This window comes from Amia ocellicauda, chromosome 2 (assembly GCF_036373705.1).
Source record: "Amia ocellicauda isolate fAmiCal2 chromosome 2, fAmiCal2.hap1, whole genome shotgun sequence".
In the NCBI taxonomy this organism is placed as follows: Eukaryota; Metazoa; Chordata; class Actinopteri; order Amiiformes; family Amiidae; genus Amia; species Amia ocellicauda.
The window spans coordinates 35,055,628-35,076,888 of NC_089851.1; the positions used below are offsets into that span (position 1 = coordinate 35,055,628).

Consider the following 21,261-nt stretch of genomic DNA (forward strand, 5'->3'; position numbering starts at 1 on the left):
GTCTGCTAAAGACTTAAAACTGGGGCGAAAATTCACCTTTCAGCAGGACATTGATGCAAAGCACAAGGCCAAAGCTACACTGGAGTGGTTTAAGAATAAGAATGAATGTCCTTGAGTGGCCCAGTCGAAGTCCTGACTTGAATCCTATGGAGAATCTGTGGAAAGACTTGAAAACTGCTGTCCGAGTAAATTGCAAGAGCACATCTGCCAAGAAGAATGCGCAATAACTGCACAAAGACGGTGTGCAACGTTTATAGAGACTTATCCAAAAATACTTGCGGCTGTAATTGCTGCCAAAGGTGCCTCCACCAAATATTGAGTTGATGGGTCTGAACACTTATACAATCAACACATTTAAGTTTCTTCTATTTAGTTCTTGCTGAAATTTACAACTTGTCTTACCCTAAGAAGTCTTCAGGTTAAGAGTTCAAGTTGGAAAATATTAAGTTTAAAAAAAGTTGTAATTTCATAAATTGGGACAGCATTGGCAGGGTCTGAATGCTTTTGGAAGGCGCTAAGCTTGATAAAGTCTTCAGTACAGCAGAGACAGACACACAGAATCATGAACAAAGCTGAAAAAGGATTTCCTATTTACCATTTTGTTAACTAGCTCAAGAGACCCCTGCACTTCTCAATACTGTCACCAAAAACATTTGCTGCACTGACAAAGTACAGAAACTTGGATAGAAATTAATTTGTACTATTTGCTAGCTTCCTGCCCTCCTCCTGGCTAGTACTGTGTCTGATGGGTTTCAGGCATCAACTGACCCAGTTTTGTGGAGGAAACTGAACAATTGCCACCCCTTGCTCACTAGGGTAATTGTGGAGACCAAAGATCAGTGAAGGTCTCTGCTGAGAAATAAGTGCCTGTTTCAATAGTGCTGAGCCCAGATTCCTTACAAAGGCTTTGCTGACCATGCTATTTAAGAAGCCAGTGGTCCGTGGTGAATAAATACTACAGTAACGCACTCCAGGAGCCGAACACAGAAGCTTAAAGATTGGCAGCAGAAGAAGTCACCCATAAAACACAGAAGCCTTTAAAAAAAAAATAGCTTTGAAGTAGTGCCAACTCCAATTAAATGTATTTCATTTGCAACCCACACAAATATTTGTGCTATAAATGATTGCAATCTGTATTTTTTTACAGAAATTGATTAAGTGTTATTGTTAATAATAAACATAATTATAGCTTTATCCTTAATTGCATTCACTTTTCCCCTATGAAGTCACTGGCTTCAAAATTGATATCAGTGATTGCATTCCATTGCACAGCAACCAGATCTTTACTGGGCATTACTGAGAATCAATCCAAGAATGACTGTGTGCATTTCTCTTGAGCATTTGTGTGGGGAGCAGGTGAAAAGCGTCTTGACTGCCAAAATCGTCTGAGATGCAAGTTCAAATCCTGCTTCAGTTTAAATGGCAGTTTCATACACAGGGAGGTGATTGATATTGCCATTGAAGCCATGCCACCCATGGGACATGGTTTTGCTTTATTGTGATACGTGCATGCCGTGTCTAGGAATACTTACTCTGGTTATAAGATGCCAGAAACCCTCCAGCCACTATAGAGTTGTCAGTCCGCAGCTTGATGTAAAGGTTTTCTCTGCTGGAGCGAATCGGTGTAGGAATCGCAGTGCCACACAGCTTCGCCAGTGGCGTGGCATTGCTGCTATTGCCATCATACACCTGCACATGCAAAAAGAAAGTTAGAAAGTTGTGCTGAGACCTTAGAAAGAATTTGTCTTCTGAACTTCCCTTGAAATCCAAGGGTCTGTGAACTTTTCTACCCTATTATTTCATGTCACCATAGTGACCAATTGGCCCCTGATTCATGTGAAGCATTTACTATTTATTCACTTGTTTAGGATTGTATTTATTTTTCTTGTGTGATTATTGTTTTTTTTCACGCTTGCACATTCATTTCACTGCATTACGTTTCATTTTACATTCATTAGTTTGACTTGTGTGTCTGAGTTTGTATGGTTTACCACGGCACTTTTTAAATAAACTGTTGATGCATATCCATTTTGTGCCATCCATCCTGTATTCAAGTGCTGAACCCTAAAAAAAAAAAACTAACCTGGAGGGAAGAACATAATTAAATACTGTATATAGAGTTCTAGTGCCTATAATTATCACTAGGTGGCGTGGCGGCTACGCCTAGCAGCTGTGGAACAGTTTACCACTATTGATAGGTGACACTGATGCCAACATATTTTCAAACATAGCGTTTGTATCCCTGAAAAAAGCATATAGCTCCCAAAAGGATTATGGGGCATTGATGCACACATGGGAAGTGCTGCCAATAAGCCTGTGTGTGCTGTCACTCAGATGAGCCCTCCCCCTTCTCACTGCTTGTGTAGAGGACACAAAGACCACTTCCTCTTTCGCTCTAGCTAGATGGTCTTGTGAGCAACCTGGCAAGTTTGGTTTATTTTTTATTTTTTCAGATAACCAGGGTTGCATATGCATTCTAATGTTTTCTTTCAAGTTGAAAATAGCAATGGTGTTCACTACCTAATGGAACAGGTGTTTTATAGACAAGACCTTCCCCCGAGACCATGCTGTGTAGCACACTGACATCTGATCAGGCCCGAACTCCTGGGAGTATCTTCACAGTAAATGAAAGGTATTGATAGCTGAAATAGTCAAAAAAATTGGAAGATAATCCTAATTCTCTGACTAAAAGACCAGTGCATCTCCTTCCTGATGAAACTAGGTACTGTACACGGCCCATTCTTCACATACCGCCACATAATCATAGTTGCAGCTGGTGCTGGACTCCAGGTGAAAGTCTGAAAACTGAAGCTGGATCTGGCTGCCTCCTGACACTTTCAGCAGCCAGTAGCACTCTGCGTTGGGGTGGTATGGCAGGGGATAGTTTGGGGAGGAGAAACTTCCTATACTTGTTGTTAAGGTTCCACCACATCCTGATAAACAAACAAGCACATCACAAATAATTATTTCAAAGGCTTAGTTGAGCAAAGGAAGAAAAACTAAAAGTTACAGATTGTGAAAATAGGAGAAATGTAAAGGAGTTTAAAAGGGTACACACATTTATATTTATGTTATCTAAGAGGAAAAGTTTGGCAGGTTATCCATTTTTTAACTGTGATCTACATATTTCAATACATATTTTTAACAGAATACAAATGAATGGACTTTGTTAGGCACCTTTTCATTTCAGAATATCTCCCATTTCACACACATGCAGTTCAAGAATATGTAGAGTGATATATTTCCAGTCTTAATCTTAGGAAACTGTGAACTACGTACGGAATTTCACATGTCACTGGATCTAAGTCAACGCCTTTGCCTGCCGCACTTATGGTAATTAGGCCTAAGCAGATTTCCAATCATTTCACAATTCTTCATACATCAGCGTTAATTGAAAGAGTTCCCTTGAGACTGTACCTGATTGCGTGCCATCCCAGTGGGCCATGAAACCTGTGTATGTTAGACTGAAATCGGAGTGGAATGTCATCCACAGCCTGTTGCTATGGGAGATGATTATTGGTGGGCTTTGGTCTCCACAATACTTTCCAATCAAAGGGGATGTTTCATAGCCCCCATCTCTAAAAAACATATACAAAGGAAAGTATTACATTCTGAGGACACACTGGTGATATTGACCAAGAACAATTGCAAAAAAACTGTAGGAAGGACAACTGCTAACAGAAAACAAGATATATTTCTGATAGATCACTTTAAATACATGTGCATTCCAACATTAGCAATCTCTGTTTCATGCCTTTAGTAAGGCTTAACTGTCCCAAGATACAAAGACGTAATATGACATGACTATGAAGACATCAGGGGTCATACTCAATAACTTGCTCGACTGGAATCTCATGAAAAGGGGATATAAATACTGTACAAGTGCAAGTATACACCACTGATGTTTACCTGATTTCAACATAGTCATTATGGCAGGACGGAGACATCCCCTCCAGCTTGAAGTTTGTGAAGTTGAGCATGATCTGTCTGTTGGTCTCCACAATGATTTTATATACACAATCCCTGTTCAGAGGATAGTTGTTGGGATAGTTGGGTGAGGTCAGCACTCCTGTAGGTTCTGTGAATATTTCTCCGCAATCTGCAAGGAGGAAAGGGGACAACTTCAACGACAACACAATTGATAGAAGAAAAAATAAAGAACAAAGCAGTACTGCTCACTTACTTGGTCATATAAGAGAGACTGGATCTGGAGAAAATCATTCTGCTTATTCATTTTCAGATCATAGTTAAATTGTTTTATTTTTTCTATTAAATATTAATTAAGTGATCAATCAAACAGCTCAATGTGCTGACACACTTTGCAGTCAAGTAATGACATTCTCATTATAGAAGAGGTTAGTTCATGATTATTCCTGTCCCCAAAGTGGATTTCAGTTAATCCATTTTTGGTCTATAGTGTTTCAGGTCTTTGGTGCTGTTTAACTTGTGGTGAAAAAAGTTTGTAAAGAGATGTGCATTTGTTTCATTTTAACCACAAGAAAAAGGAAAATGGCTATGAATGGGGCCTCATTGTGAAACCATCAACAATTAAGCCACAGAAAGACAATACAAAACATTATCTTAACTCAAATTGAAATAATACAATTCTTTCTGATCTCTTTTAAATGTAATTTAACCCAACATATTCTCTATGCTATCCCAGGTTTAAATGCTTAAATAATAAATACATTGTGTTATTATTATATCTCTTCACAGATGCCCCTACGCAGGGCAAATTACAATTGTCACATACCCATTTACACTGCTGGGTTTTCCCCTACCTGGGATTAAACCTACAACCCCCTGGTTCAGAGCCCTAACCACTACTACACACTGCTGCCATTAAACAACACATAAATACCTTCACTGCATCTATCTGGTAGTAATAAGAGGATGGTATTATTTATAGCTCTTTCTTAGCCCCAAACTAAAGAAATAAGTGAAGCTGTAAAATGTATTGGCACAAGGACTATTTCATTATGAAGGTGCAAAAATCAGTTTGCAGGCTATGGTGCTGGACTACACATTACAATAAATAAATTCATCTCCACAGGCAATGGAAAATCAAATTACTACGTTCCTCCACACGGCTGGAATTCATTTACTGATTTCAGTCTCTCTCTTTATTTTTTCATCAGCTACAAAAAGCACAAAGATCCTTTGTGGAAATTGGCAAATAACTAGCTGGAAAGTAAAGCTGTGTTTCTGGCATGACTGGACTTAAGAGTGGCATTTTGGGTAAAGCAGACCTCAGAGTAACATGAAAAAAAAGTCTAATTACATTATCCAGTCTCATCAAATTCTCTTTAACTCATTAGTTTATACTTGTGCTTTGTCTTGCAATGCCCAGTAAAGCAGTTGTTTTTCCCCAGATTGCTGCCTTTTTTAGCCTGTAAACAATTCAATGCTATTATTACATTGACATCTAGAACTTCATTTGATCTTCTTTGTATTGTTAAATATAATGTTAACCACTCTATGTCGTTTGTGATCATAGCCCATTTCATAGAGTTCTTGAACTGTAATAATACTTCTGTTACACAACTATAACTCCTGACTGTCAATTAATTAAACAACACTTAATAAAAGAGTGGATTGTTCCCAAATAGAGGTGCTTTCAATCACTCGAGACCCATAATTTGGTGTATACTGTACTCAATAACCCTGCTGTTTGTGCAGCACACTTGGCTACAACAATAAAGAAATCATTCAAAGTTTAATGTTCCTGCTAAGATCATTTTAAAGTGAATGAAGTGACATTTGCGTATTCATTCGCCTTACACATTAACATTTCATTAGATGGTTTACAAATATAGACATAGTCCATCTCAGGGCTGGCTGAATGTTCAGTTCCATTCCATCCATTCCATCCAGGGATACATTGATGTAACCTGTATATTTGTGTTGACCGTTCATTTGATTTGTTTAGGGTTTGCAGGAGCTTTTTACAAGCAAATTCAATTTTTTTTGGGCTGGTGTATTATTTTTCCTGTGAGGACAATATTATTAAACATATCTCACAATGTCTGGTGTACAGAGTTATATGAGATCTTGCATTGAAATAAAAATGACATTTTATGTTTCTATTTTGCTAGACTCAGAGCCAAGAACACCTCTTTAATATTTCCATTACAGTCAAACACCCAAGACTGTTGGTGACTAATGGACATTCCATGACGCCAGCCTTAATAAGAGCAATGTTCACTATGCTGAAAACTCCACTGATGTAGACTAATGTGTAACTCTGCTATACTCCCCAGTCACACAGTTTTTAGTTATAATTCAAGAAGCACTTGGCAGAATCATTATTTATTATGGCAAAAATACGAACAAGACCAAGTAGCAGAGATTCTCAGTATACAAAATATTAAGAAATCCAAGGAGAAGAAAAAACATTTTTGAAGTGTATGACGATAACTGCAATTAGGTATGTTTAAACACAAGGACATGTTCATATTTAGTGTATTTAGAATGTGTTGTGGAGGTTTCTAATCCACTGAGCAAAACAGTTACATGAGTGGATTCACAAACGTGTTAAGGAACATCAAATAGGTTCTGTGGATCATTACCTCCTCGTACAAAGTGAACCTTACAGTTTAAAATTAAAGTCGGTGGTGGAACAAATCAATTCTGAGCCAAGAGTAACTAGCCTGGGAAACTGGGGGGCTTGGGTGAACAATGAGGAAACCAAATCTGAGTTTTGAATAGGCAGTGAAACAGATGGCTTTTGGGTAAGGAGAGACTGCAATCATGTGTATTAATATTTCTGAATCACCCAGAAATACCAGTGCAGAGAAACTCTTTAGGACAGTGAGACACAAATATTAGTTCAACAGGTTTACTAGATCTCCTTTAGCCACTAACCCCCTGAACAACGCCAGTCATGAGTTGAATTGGGTGGCTCAGTTTGTATAACAGTGGGACAGTGGGTGATTTAGGACCATGATTGTTTGAGGACACTTAACTAACAAAGGTGACTAACATAACGATGTTACCTAGCTGTAGCAAAACATTGTTTAGGTGCTGTTCTACGTATGACAATACCTGTAGTGGCATTGATGGAGACATAGTTGGCAGCAAAGCCCTCTGTGGCCATACTCGAGTCCGAGACAAACAGGATGGTCATCAGGTTGTCTGTGCTGGTGAGTGATGGTGGAACTGATCTTCCACAGTATCTGTACAACAGAGGTCAAAACAACATATAGTATAATATAATACTTTAGAGAGAGAGAGAGAGAGGGGGACAGGGACAGGGACAGGGACAGAGACAGAGACAGGGACAGGGACTAAATGTGTTATTTGTTTAATCAACTTTAAATATCACTTTATCGAGAGCATAATAAATCTATAGCAAAAATGCTGACAGCGTTAAAAAAAAGTTACAAAGAGGTACCCTGGACCAGCCATCTAAAGAGGACATATCAGAGCAATAGGGCAAGTTATAAGAATCTGCTGGGTTAACTTGCCAGCATGAAGGTATCAAAGTCATTAGTCAAATTACAAGACACTATTGAGGCAAACTTCACATAGCATTGAGATATCAAAGCCATTAGCCAAGTTTCAAGAAACCATTGGGGGCAAACTTGGCCAGTATCAAGCCAAGTCAACATCATAAAAGCAATGCTGAATTGAGCTTTTGTGCATGCAGAGATTGGACTGCAGGATACTGTACTAGGTCAGTGATAATATGTTAATAGCATAAAGCGGACTACCCCAATTGAACAACATATAATAAACTGTCAAATGATAGCGTGCAAACTCCAAGTATGGCACATAAGTCTGTATTGCTTATTATCATATTTAAAAACATGTTGCCAGGAAAAAAGGAGGGGGGTGTTCGCAGACTGACGTATGTATTTTCTCCAGTACTTAACCATTTTTGCAGAAAAGCAAAATTTCCCCACAAAAAACATAAGTATAGTAAGTGCACTTCAAGTATATGTATACACAATTATACATTTCAATAGATATTTCCCTTAGTTTGTGACTAAGTACTGTATTATAGTTATGGGTTTTTCTTTTCTTTCCCACATTTCATCTAAGGAGGTTTCAAACTACATATCGAAAGATGAGTGGTGCTTCTGAGTGGTGTTGTGTAGCCATGGTAATACCCTGAAAACCCCCAAACTACCCGAGCTGTATATGAGGAAGTGCAGTTCCTCTGTGTGACTTGGCAGTCGGTACTAGCGTCCCTCTCGATACTGAAGCAGCTTAAGAAAATTAGACTGAAATACTTAGGTACTATACTATATTTTTCTTTCTGCTTTTCAGAGCAGGTGTACAATGTATTATAAATGACAAGCAAGCAGTTCAGGCGTATGTTTTGCAGCCAGAGGGGGAGTATTTACCTTCCGAGTTTGGTTCCTGTTGTGGTAGTGCCATTGTCATACACCTCCACATAGTCATAATTGCAGTTGTGGTGGAATTCCAGGTTAAAGGAAGTAAAAGTAAGGCGGATGATATGCCCTGAGGCCGCAGTAATGTACCAGGTGCAGTTGGCTCCGTGTGGGTAGTTAGTTGGGTGACCAGGACTGGTAACTGTCCCTGAGGGCGTGGTAAGTGTCCCACCACAACCTGGAAAGTTTGCACACAGGTGGTTAGTATTACATTTTGTACACCGATTCTTGTTTTTGTATGTAAACTTGTCAATTTTAAGTTTGCACATTTCAGTCTTAGACTTGTTAATTCATTCTCTTGCCCCACAGTGGTGGAACGAGCTTCCCAAGAGCATTGTGACCCCACAGTGTCTTAACACTTTATGTCTCTGATGTATCTGTTTAGATTACATGTACACACATCTCACCTTCTCTTAAACCTAATGTTATTCATTGAAATGGAAGGATTATTATTATTTTTTAATATACATACGTTTTAAAGTTGTTTATATGTAAAATATTGTATGTAAGTGTTTGTAAAACCACCCAAGTCATCTTAGATAAAAGCATCTGCTAATTGATGCAATTGTTATAACACATTTATAACAATCAATTAATACTGATAAGGCCATCTTGTGACATGAAAATAAATTAACTACAGCTGTCTTTCTGTTGAGTATGTGTGAATGCACTGTGTAACTAATTGGCATGTTTCATATGTAACTACAACATATACATAGAACATTATGAGAACTATTTTGAGAAAGCTGCCAAAATTGCTGAAATTAAACAAAATCTCCCCAAAATGTGTATGATGTTTACAATTAATTGTAAAGCCTGAAACTTAGTAATTGTGAGTGTTCATTGTTGCATAGACTAATTTATAGTCACTGCTTGCTTGTTTGTTGGTAATGATGAAACAGAATTATCATCACTTATTAGCAATATCAAGCAGAAAAGAATCAGTGCCTTGTTCTGATCTCCTAGTAAGTAGCTTAAACCTTAAACCATTTTGCTCCAAGCATTTAACTGTCTCATGTGTAACATTCAATATACCAAATGCACAGACACTTTTATACCATGTACTTTTGATCTTACAAAGACAAAGACTTTGTTGAGTGAATTGAAGCAAACAAAGCTCAAACAAATTTGATTACCGTGTCAATAAGATTAACTGTTAATGGATAAAATAGCCACTGTGTGCTATTAAGAGAGGCTATCCATAATTTAACCCTGAGTATATTCTAGAGTTTTATTAAGAACCCATAAGGACTACTCCATAGGAGGGAGAACATTACATTAAAACCTCATTAATCTACATTTGAAACATACTTTGTGTGACACTATTAATGTAATATTAATGTTTTGGGCCATATTGTAATGATAAAACAATGAAATACAGATGGTATAGACTTGATGCATTATTTCTGATGTGTACCAGATATAGCTTTCAAGGAGTGAAATGTCCACTAACCCCACAGCCTATGAGTGCCCTAAAGTTATGAATTGCACAAAAAGTACCTGCTTCAGCCGCGGTGTACTCTGCTTCGAAGCCACGGTTGGTGACCGAGGAGTCAGTGCTGAAGCGGATGAACATGGACCTCTGGGTGGATTGAATAAGGCTGGGCATTTGAGTTCCACAGTATCGGCCAATGAAAGGAGAGCTAGAAGAGGCACCATCCCTGACCTGTACAAAAACAGTACAGGACACATCCATTCCAGTCATTCGGAGATTAATTCAATCACCTGTTTCTCTTTTCCCCCAGATCTTAATTAAGGCACCTATCAAACCTGCTGCAACTGGTCAGCCCAGAGAAATAAAGATTTCATGTTCACTGCTGAAATGCATCGGCTGAGTACCTTACCTCCACAAAGTCAGAGAAACAGCTGAATCCCGCCTCAATGTCAAACGAGAGGAAGTTGAGTGTGACCACATAGCCCACAGGCTGGGTGATGACCCAATCACAGGTCTTGTCATGAGGATACGTGTTGGGATGGTATGGAGAGCGAATGTGACCAGTGCCAGATAAGTGGCCACCGCAAGCTGGGGAAACAAAGCAACACCACCAAACAAAAGCCTTAAAAGTTACTGATTGTATTACTAGACAATTAAAAGGGATTATATTTTCCTCATGAGATTGTGTACAATTAAACTAAACTGGTTTCAATATATCTGTTTTCTAGATGGATGAATTCCTCGCTATAGCTATATTTTTAATGATGAGCAATTCTGAAAAAGAGACATCTTGCTGTCTAGCATTTTTTCTTTCTGTCTACCATGATTAATAGCAAAGTCTTAAAAAAAAGTGGATATGACATGGCAAATGCTAAAGGCAAATTGTTTGTTGTCATCTTTTCCCTTTGTGTTGTATATTTTGCTGTAAACTTTAAATCATTACGAATAACAAGGACAGAGACTTTGAAATGAAACCTGTCTTTCTGCTTATACAAGGGTATTCTGCAGAAAATTCAAAGTAGGTAGGGGGTCCTCCAGGACTAGAGTTGGGAACCACTGAGTTATAGTACTGATAAAGGTTGATTAATGGTTGATCAGAAGAATGTTGCAGTGAAAACGTATGAACATTAAACAACCATATTAAAGTTTTCAAGTTACAGGTAAAACTATTCCCTTTTTCTCTCTTGATGTTAACTGATTTTTGGCATGTCTCAGATATTTACTGGGATGCAAGAATGTGAAGATTTGTCATTCCTTTTTTGTGTGTACTTTAACATGTAAGATTATTTAGGCTTTATCACTGTCACATGCTCAGCATATTTTGGGTTCGGCCATGTGAGGTTTGCCTCCTTCTTCTAATATATGATTTATTAGCCTAAAGACTTTATCCTTGGTCGTATGTGGCTTCATTTCTTAGCAGCTTGCTTCTAACACCATTGACGTGGTGCTTGCTCTACTCCATTGTGTGTCTCTTGTGAGGATCCTATGTCTGCCATTAGTCCTCTTTCACAACAATTGGACACACACAGTATCCCATACTCCCTTTCGGGAACTATTTTCAACTTGAAAGATATACAGCACACAGGCGCCTATCAGCATCTTTGTTATAAGGCTTCAGTATTTCCTGGTTGTGAGTTAATATCCCATAATCCCATACTCTTTCCTCTTTCCAATAACCCAGCGTTTTCTAGGCTTCCACACAAAAAATGTGTGTTGTTTACATAACAGTCCAGGTCAAGGATAATAGTCTAGACATCAGAACTACAGTATCAAGTGCTTGATATATATACATATACATCCAGGGACAACCAATGCAAATATATGAACTGCTTTAAGCTCTTACCGACTTGGTAAATTGCTCGGAATCCACCTCTTGTTAGGGAAGCATCAGACTTGAACTTGATCCAGAGGGTGTTTGAAGTAGAGGTAACGGGAGCTGGCAGGATAGAGCTGCAGTATTTGCCAATCAGTGGGTCTGTTTCAGATGACCCATCCCGCACCTGCACATAGTAAAACAACAGGGTCTCTTTATACAACCTTTACATAAAGTGTGGATTGGAAGTAGAACATTCAAAACATGCCTAGCAAAGCTCGGATGGGGGCCACCAGTGAGTCAACCAAGATTGAACCTCCCTGGTGAATTGAATGTGAGGATTCATCCCCAGGCATTATTGTGGCTTGGCTGTCCTCTTACCAGGTGAGGAAAACTAACTGAAGAAGAAATAATACAATAACAAAATGCAAATTTGTGCTATTTTCCCTTTTCATATGTTTTACAGGAAACTTCTTCCCCCTCTTGATCTCTCACACACTAAAATGGAAAAAAAATAAGTTTCCAAACTGCTACTAATTCAGAGAGGCGTGGTAATGCATTGCAGACAACGGCAAGAAGTGCAGTGTCCGTGTGTCCATCATGAAACTAATGTAAGCCACGTGATTTACATTAAACTCGGCACTGCAAGAAGAAATAATTATACATTTCCAAGTCATTACGTACAAAGTAAAAAGCAGAAAAGGGAAAATAAACAATAGTAATGTGTGGATTGTGAAAGGCAAGTATCGCAGTGTTATCCACAGAAATTCGTATCATTAGGTACCCGTATATAACATTAAAATAATATTCTTACAAATATGACCTAAATCTTAAAATAACCTTTTGTAATAAATCAGTTAATAGATATTAACCAAATTTGATTGTCATGATTTCTCATTAGCTGTCTATTGTTTCACTTTTATCCTTCCATTACTGCAGACTTTAACTACTATTGAACTATGGTTGTAGGACTTTCGTACTACTAGGCTTCTTTTCATCAGATAATTTGGAAACATGTTGGGGAGACCAATAGAAGCTAGACAGCTGTTAATAGATTTTTTAGTGCAAAGCAGTGATTTGTGGTCATGAGAAGAGAACAAAGAGTGTCCACACTCTAGAGGCCTACAGGACGACTATACAACTGTACTCAAACTATTCCCATTGAACAAAATGTATTAGAGGACCATGATTAAACAGGATTATTCTGAAAGTTTTCTTTTCATGAAATAGTGATCAAAGAGGCCTGCATATGTAGTCAAAAGAGCAGATACAAGTAAACTTTTTTTATATTCATTAAACATACTTCTTTAGTTCCAAATATCCTTTTCAGTCTTCAAGAAAGTGCTTTTCTATTTGTAAAAAGTTCTGCACTGCATGGCTGATCATAATTTGTATGCTGACTTGCATGTGATTTGAACTGATAACATTTTACTCATTATTTTATTTCTACCTTTGAATTATATAAATGACAAAAAAAAGCTTCATATGTCTTTAAAGAAACATTAGATTACAATGTAGAGGGAAAACATAATTTTAACGTAACCATGTATTAGGAGAAAAGTATTTTTCATGTTTGAAACAGGACAAACTGTATTTTCACCATCTATCAAATTTAAAATAATAGTCTACACATGAGCAACACAATAACGTTCCTGAATGGCGTGACCAGCAATTACAGATGTCAGCCCACTTAGTGCATAATCCGGAGCAACTTGCCCTTTCAAAGACAGACAGAACCACAATTAAAGGAGCGCAGCGGTTCTTTTCTTCTCATCCGGACTGCCTGCCAGAGTCTCTTTCTCACTGAATAGATTCCACCCATGTTCTTTGTGGCCAGAGCAATTCATACCCTTCTTTTTAACTATTAGGCTGTTTACACATTTTCTGCTAATCATGCAATGTCCAGCACAGTGCTTTTCAGAAAAAGAATGATGTCATGTGACTAACATACCAGCAAAAGCAACTTCACATATATATCACTGAAAATCATACTGTTCAATTTTCATACTTGTACATTCTGGTGTGTTTTTTCTTTGTTTGTTTCTGCTTAGCCTAAGATCTGGCACGTTATCCCACAGTCCCTCTTTGCCAAGACATCTGAAAAGGCTTTCAAAAGTTGATTGTGGAGAATTGTGTTTAACTATACCAGGCTTAGTCAACGCTTTATAAAACACTACAGTTAAATCAACAAACACACACATCGTTCTCCCTGGGTTTTCATCTTTTAGCTTAGAGATGTGTTGGTAGGAGTTACTTAAACTTGGCTGCAGAAGAAAATGTACACAATTCACTGAAAAAGCATAAAATATAATTTGCAGCCAGAAATAAATTAAATATCAAAACAAGGCATGTGATAGCAGGCAATGTTTCAGTGTTTTCAATATCAGACTGCAACATATTTATTTATTAAAAATATATAAACGAATTGTCAGCATAAATGGAATCTAACAATATTAAAGACAGACTTTGATCCACAAAGAACCCAAAATATCAACTGTCTATGGATTTTCATCTGTGATACAGAGAAAGGTGCACGTCTAGGGTGGCAGAAATATAATTAAAGTTGAGCTTCTTGTGTAAAAGGTCTTAAAGGACTATACAATGACATGATATATTTTTCAAATATATTCAAGGTAATGTGGCCTTCTAGTTTTTAAAAACAAAATTATAATAGGGAGGGAAAAGAATACTGTCATTCATGTGAAATGGAAAAACCAAAGCATAGTATCGTAAGACGTGCATTTATTACTGGAAATGAAATAGCTGGGAGAGAATGAAAGACCCTCAGAAATAGGTTTGAAAATGGCCAGACCACAGATATTCCAGCCAGGACTGAAACTGGCTTTCGATTTCATTGCCGACTGAATCTAGTGTTAAAACAAAAGCTTTCTTATGAAACTTCAAATATTCAACATTTTGTGTAATTACAAATTTGAAACACTTTAATAAATGGAAAAAATTATCTATAACATTTTAAGCCCTCAGGGCCCAAAATATTTGTTGAAAGCCATGCTGTTCTGAATATATAGCTTCCCAAAGCATTCGACAGTGCCACATCGATAACAACTTATTTCAAATGAATACAACATTGTAAAGGACTGAAATGAGCTTGTATTTATGTATTGTATTAACTCTACTGACTACTCTACTGAACAAATAAGTGAAAGACTGTAACTGGACATCGCCCTCAACTCATAGTGTGTTACGTCTTCTGCCTTATTAATGCATTACTTTTCATGCTGATCTAACAAAATAACGCTTTGTTATGTGTCGTGTCAGGCTGAGTTAGATAACCACACTAGAAATTATTAAAAACACTTCTATGTAAAGATTGTGCTATATAGACCTTATAGATTCTTGCATACAGGTTTTCCTTCAAAACACTTTGAAGCAGAACAACATGCTTAAAAAACTCCCTTTGTCAAATATACACACCCTTTTATATTCCCCACCTTGCTTCCCTCAGCAAGGATATTGTAAAATGGCCATTACTTAACAACAGCAACAAAAAAACATAAAAACTATGCATGTTTATTTTCCTGATGGATTAGTAGGGTCTGAATTACCTCAACATAATCAAAGGCACACCCGCTGTGGACCTCCAGGTCCATGTTGGTGAAGTTTAGGAAAATAACTTCATTGGCTGGCTGCCGGATGATGTAGATGCATTGGCGATTGTTAGCATAAGGGTTGGGCCAGTTGGGGGAGATGATGACCCCCTCACTGTCAGTGTAGGTGCCTCCACAGCCTGGATCAGCTGAAAGACAAATAACAAAGTATGTTTTCTATTGGTCAAGGCATACCCAAGCTGGGAACAATATGAAACAAGTGAAAGTCACTGTCAAACACTCAATTCAGTGACTTCTCCTTGAGCTGTGTTAAGAAAACCTATAGGGGTGAAGTGTTCATATTGCCAGTGGTGTTTTTCTGAGCATCAATATTTTTAGCTTGATTGTGCATAATGTCAGTGTCAAAACTGGTTTTCTGCCCAGTTCAAGCTTGATTTTGGCACATAACAAGTACAAACCATAGACATTTTTATCATTAAAAACTATTTTGGCATGGGTTTTCAAAAGTCTTTAGAGAATCAGTTACGCCACATACGATATTTTCAGCCACTTATGTCAGATACTGCTGAAAGCTTAGAATTAACTCCTGAACGTTCCTAGATGGAAGCATTTTTCCATCCTGAAGATTCTGTGCAGAATGAGGAGATGACATGGTCCAGAATAATTGCATGTCTTTTTAAGTATGTTTACATTTAATTATCTTACATGAGTATTTGTTTCAGATTAAAGAGGCGGCCCTGGGTAGCTTTGTCAGCAGTCAAGAAAGACTTTGATTACTGAAACTCACTAAAGACAGGTCAAGAGCTCCTGAAACAAAATAATACACAACATATTTTCAGAGAATCAAAATACATTATTTTGTAAATACATTCAATATCTATTCAACCACCATGTATAGAGCTGCATATCACATTTGAGATGCAAAAAAAAATAGCTTTCTCTAATGTGATCTATTTTAAAATACCCACAAATCTTTAGTCAGAGCTCAGGATTACAAATCATTGCCAGTATTTTATTATGCATAAAAAAATTCCAGTTTCTGAATTGTTACTAAAAAGAGATATAATGTGAGCTTTTTGGTAGGCCAGTGGCAACATGACTATACGATATATGAAGATGTTTTACTGGCAAGATTAAAATGCACAGGAGAAAATGCATAGATAGGTTCAAACACATGTGTTCTAAAAACAATGTATAATGCTTTTTTTTCAGTTTTGTGCCTGGCAGGGCAACCCAAAAAGTGGATAAATATATATTCCACTTTCTGTGCTCATTAATGTTTGGTTTCAGCCTCCAAAGTACTATTCCTTGTGAGTTCTTTTAAGGACTAATATGCACTATGGTTAGATGCAGACCACACATTTCACCCACAACCTTAAAATTGTTGAAGCTTGTGTTCCAGTAGTCAAGCAAATTAAGGGCTGATTCATTTATCTGACATGTCCCAAGTGTTCTACCATTCATTCATTGAAAAAGAAAGGCTATGCAAAGGGATTTTCAAAGCTCCTGTCTTCATAAAGAGCAGTTCCTGATTTCCTGAAGAGTACTTGTAGAGATTCAAATGTGCAAATCTAGGTCAGAGACAATGTAGGTATGGGAAACAGAAATAAAAGCAATATTGTGTCCTTTGGACTTTTGAGCTGAGCTTCCAAACAACAATAATAATAATAATCAACCTTGATCAAGACAAATGCCTACCATATTCAAAATAAAAACAGAAAACGTATATGTCCCAGTTTAACATAAAACATAAAATATAGTTATCAATTTCTTGGATGCTGAGAAATGTGTTTTGGCCGATGTTTTCACAGAACAAACTGATTGAATAGGAAAATAATTAATCTTATCTATTACTTGTTCTGTTATTCAACATGCAGATGTGTGTATTTTTGTAGTAAAACAATTACTTTTTGGGATGATTAAACAACTAATTCAATGCAATGATTGTTAATGATTGCTCAATAGGTGGCTAAATGAGGAGCTATATCACCCTCTTGGGGCTGGAGGACTGGAGCACCATTTAACAAACCAAGCCGTGCAAAACACAGGACTCAACTCACAATGTATGAGCCCGTTGTGTGACATTATTCCTCTCTGAAGTGCTTGGAGGTCTGAGACACTGGTTTGAACCCAAGCAGGAGTATGACTGCACACGCTCAATGAGGTTAACGGACTTTCAGTGCAGCAGGTTTGTCTCTCGATTGGGACTATGCAGTTCTGGCAATTCAATGGAGTTCTGAACTCACACGCTTCTGGAAATCATTGTTCCCAGGTATTGAAAGTGAAATGCTCAAGCCACAGCGGAGTCATAAGCTTATGAAATGGATCCGTACTAACATGGTGATGTTGTGTACATGATGTGGAAACCCCGGTCTGTTACAGTGAAGTCTGAGTGGAAGTGGACCCAAGCAACAGGTCCACTGGTCTGCAAAGGTGCTGGTAAGGAGGTGCTACAGTATTTGCCAAGGACAGGATCTTCAGGCAGCAGGCCATCCTTGATCTGTTAAATAAATAAATACCTTAATTTATAGCAGGTTTATCCAGTTTCTCTGATCAAGTGAGGCACACTTGTGGTATTATTGGGCATTACTGCTATAAAAAGGAGTCAACTCCCCAATACACACACAAACACACACATCTCCCATCTCCCATATGTATAATAACTAGTTACTAATCCATACAGATATCTGACATTGGGTTCTTACAGCTTTACAGTTAATTAACTCATTTATTTATTAGAAGGGAGAACATATCTGAGCTATCAATCATCATCCAACACCACAAACCGAGGGCAGAGGTAGTGGGTGAGGAGAATAAATACTGTATCTCACCTCCAGATAGTCAAAGTTGCAGTTCTCATGTTCTTCAATACTCAGTGTGCCAAAGACAAACGTAATGAGCAGTCCCGGGTTCACATTCACCATCCAATAGCAGTCCCTGCTTGGAGGGTAGTTGCCGGGGTATCCAGGGGAATTAATAGAACCATAGGTACCAGTCAGCTCGCCACCACACTCTGAGGACAAAACAATGCTTACAACAGAAGATCAGGCAATTGCTTTAATCTAAACTGGTAAGCCTTAGTTGTTTTACAAGGATTTTTGAAACCATGGTATTCTATCTTGTGCTGTGCTTAAGGTTCAGCTAGGTGAGATGGTCAATTGGCAGAAACATGTATTGCCTTCTATCTCTCCTACACCTCCTCTCAAAGAGCAAAAGAAAACACAAGTGGATACCAGGTTCTCGGGACTCCCAGGCGACAGTGAACCCATCAGCGTTGATGGAGTGATCAGATCGGAACCAGAAGTACAGCGAGTTGTGGGAGCTGAAGAGCTCCGCAGGGGCATTGCTGCCACAGTATTTGCCGATCATAAAAGCAGAGGCCGAATCTCCGTCGTGGACCTGCAGAAAGTCAAAGTTGCAGTTGGTGCTGTCCTCCAGGTGGAAGTGTGGGAAGGTAATCCGCAGAATCTGGAAAAGAGGAAGAGAACATTACAGATAAGAGGTGCTACAAAAAGTGAATGAAGTCAGTTTCTGCTGACATTGTTTTAACAGGATACTATATCCCATTGCTTTGATCTGCACTCAAGGACCCAGGATCTGATCACACACTACTGAGATTACCAAAGGGTTGAGTGTTTCCCAATCTCGCCATGCTGTGGGATTATTTTGAAGCCATTCATTTTATTTAGGATACAGACACAGAAGAAGACATACAACGCAACTGTGATAACACTGATAGGAATTTGTTCCTGGTAGCATATCATGCAAGATGCTAATTCTCTAACTAATGTCACAAACATTAGATTTTTCAATTTGTCAAATGTGAATGTAATCCACATCTACTACTACTATTATAAACATGGTAGTAACTATTTCTGAAGTCCTTTATATTGTATTACTTTAGTAATTATATCTGTTATCATGCTTTCCCTGCTTTTGCATACAAAATATTCTTTACAATTTTATGCATTGACATGACATAATGTGGTACCTAGCAAAGTAATGAAATGCTTCAGTAACGTCCTTCTTTTTCATTTACACTAAACAATGCCTTTTAAATTACCGAACAAATTTCCCCTTGGAAATCTCATCCCTGTGAGCGAGGAAATTTGACTGTGAGGGAAGCAGTTACAAAACTGTAGAAATATGTGCTTTATCTGTTGGCACTGTAGAGACTCCAATTTCTGACATTATCCAAATTCAGAACTGTTTTAAGATAAGTTTGGCTTTTCTTTCCCATGATTCCTGTAGGGCTGTGTGCTGTGTTGGAAGAACGTGACTGTGCCAAACACATCAGGAAGAGATAACATAAAATAGATAAACATCAGAGAAACAGATACAGGAAACAAACAATGGATGGTTATGCGCATACAGCTACCAGAAACAGATGTTCTGTAAAGAAAAAAATAAAATAGAAACAGTTTCTGCCAGGTTTTGCTAACACTTCAAAATAAGTCTAAAAAAGTATGAATAGATGATGAATAACATCCATAAACTGTTTATCTGCCTGTCATGACATTATATTTTCAACATATTGTGTAAGTGCTCTGAGGAAGATACGATTGGTGATATCATAGCTTTGTGTCGTCTGATGGTAAAAACATCTTGAAATAGATTCAGTATATTTAAAAGGCTTTCACTTTTGAGTGCACTAACTTTGAATAAATACATTCCTAACACATCTATGGGGTGGCAATTTCAATGAGGTGACACTGCCTGTAGCAGCTTGCTGGCGAAGGAGGACTGAAGGAATAGCACTGACCTTGTCTGAACTAGTCTGCACCACCCAGGCACAGCTGACCTGGTGATCGTACTGGTCACCCCCAGGAGTGTTGGGATAACTGAAGGTCCCAGCTGGTGCTGTCAGGTATCCGCCACATACTGTAAAACAGAGTGGTTGGACTACAATTCAGACCGATTTAGGGACTGAATAGATGATCACAACAGAATACAGCCAACTGATCGATTACAATTAATGATTTAAAATCTGTAATCTCTAGTGTTTAAACAAAGATAAAGGATTGTGTTGGCGATATCCATCACTGTCCACAGGGAAACAGTTTCACTTTTTAATTTTAAGGATGTTGACATCATATGAAGATCATATATCCCTTACACTGCAGTGGTCAAAATTTCAAAATCTTATCAAAGATCATCAGATGTCAGAGAAAAGCTGAATGGTAATAATACATTGCAATTAATTTAATTTGCAATTATTTTTCAAATGTCAAATGTATCCTTTTTTCTTCCACTTTTTTTTTTACTTTGTGAATATGTATACATATACTGTATGTGGTATTCAAAAGAGGCAAAATAAGTTGGTTGCAAAGTAATTTTGAAAACCTCATTCGTATAATTTAATACACTATGTGTCATTTATCCATTCTCTGTTCATTTAACAGAATAAAATGAATCAATGTGGCCATTTTCTTTTTGATCATGTAGCTAATGTTTATGTTTCTCCCACATTTCTTTAAATTGTCAAAGCGTGTTACCAAAATCAGAAAATGTACTTCCTGTGGATTGCAAAGTACAAATCTGTACCCTATCAATTTAATTTACTGTCAGAAGCCACTTTCACACAATGTGATCAGGGACAGGGTTGGTCAACGTATTGTTTACTTGACAATGGGAAATGGGTCTTAGCATGTATTGTAGCAAACTGCTTAAATCATGATAGGTTGTTAAACACAAACACACATGTACCTTGTTGTGCAGTCTGACACTGTGGGCCTGTCCACTGGTTGGTACAAGTGCAGGTATATCCGTTGATGCCATCCGTGCAGGTGCCCCCGTTCTGACAAGGGTTGCTGGCGCACTCATTGATGTTCTCTGTGCAGTTAACCCCCGCCCAGCCTGCGTCACAGTTACAAAAGTAACCAGTGGTTGTACTCTTGTGAAAAAAAATACAATAAGATTTCAACATTAATGCACAAGAAAAATACACTCTGTTCTGCCATTAGCAAGTTACTAAGGTACTGTACTAATCTACAACAAATATAATAAGACACTAATTGGTTTCTATAGTAGCTTTCTCTTTGTTCACTT

The 21,261-nt window shown here is 37.8% G+C and overlaps 1 protein-coding gene across 1 annotated transcript in view; it reads right to left on the bottom strand.

Moving 5' to 3' along the window:
• cubn (cubilin (intrinsic factor-cobalamin receptor)) overlaps window positions 1-21,261 on the bottom strand; it is a 107,084-nt gene that overhangs the window by 74,665 nt on the left and 11,158 nt on the right. Inside the window, exons 12-26 of the mRNA XM_066723334.1 lie at window positions 20,920-21,106; window positions 19,976-20,094; window positions 18,447-18,681; window positions 18,045-18,226; window positions 17,551-17,713; window positions 15,211-15,401; window positions 11,675-11,831; window positions 10,241-10,419; window positions 9,897-10,062; window positions 8,349-8,574; window positions 7,045-7,175; window positions 3,910-4,099; window positions 3,418-3,578; window positions 2,752-2,933; window positions 1,533-1,689 (exon numbers count right to left, since the gene is read on the bottom strand). Coding sequence (XP_066579431.1) covers window positions 1,533-1,689; window positions 2,752-2,933; window positions 3,418-3,578; window positions 3,910-4,099; window positions 7,045-7,175; window positions 8,349-8,574; window positions 9,897-10,062; window positions 10,241-10,419; window positions 11,675-11,831; window positions 15,211-15,401; window positions 17,551-17,713; window positions 18,045-18,226; window positions 18,447-18,681; window positions 19,976-20,094; window positions 20,920-21,106 — 2,626 coding nt within the window. The remainder of the gene's footprint in view (window positions 1-1,532; window positions 1,690-2,751; window positions 2,934-3,417; window positions 3,579-3,909; window positions 4,100-7,044; window positions 7,176-8,348; window positions 8,575-9,896; window positions 10,063-10,240; window positions 10,420-11,674; window positions 11,832-15,210; window positions 15,402-17,550; window positions 17,714-18,044; window positions 18,227-18,446; window positions 18,682-19,975; window positions 20,095-20,919; window positions 21,107-21,261) is intronic.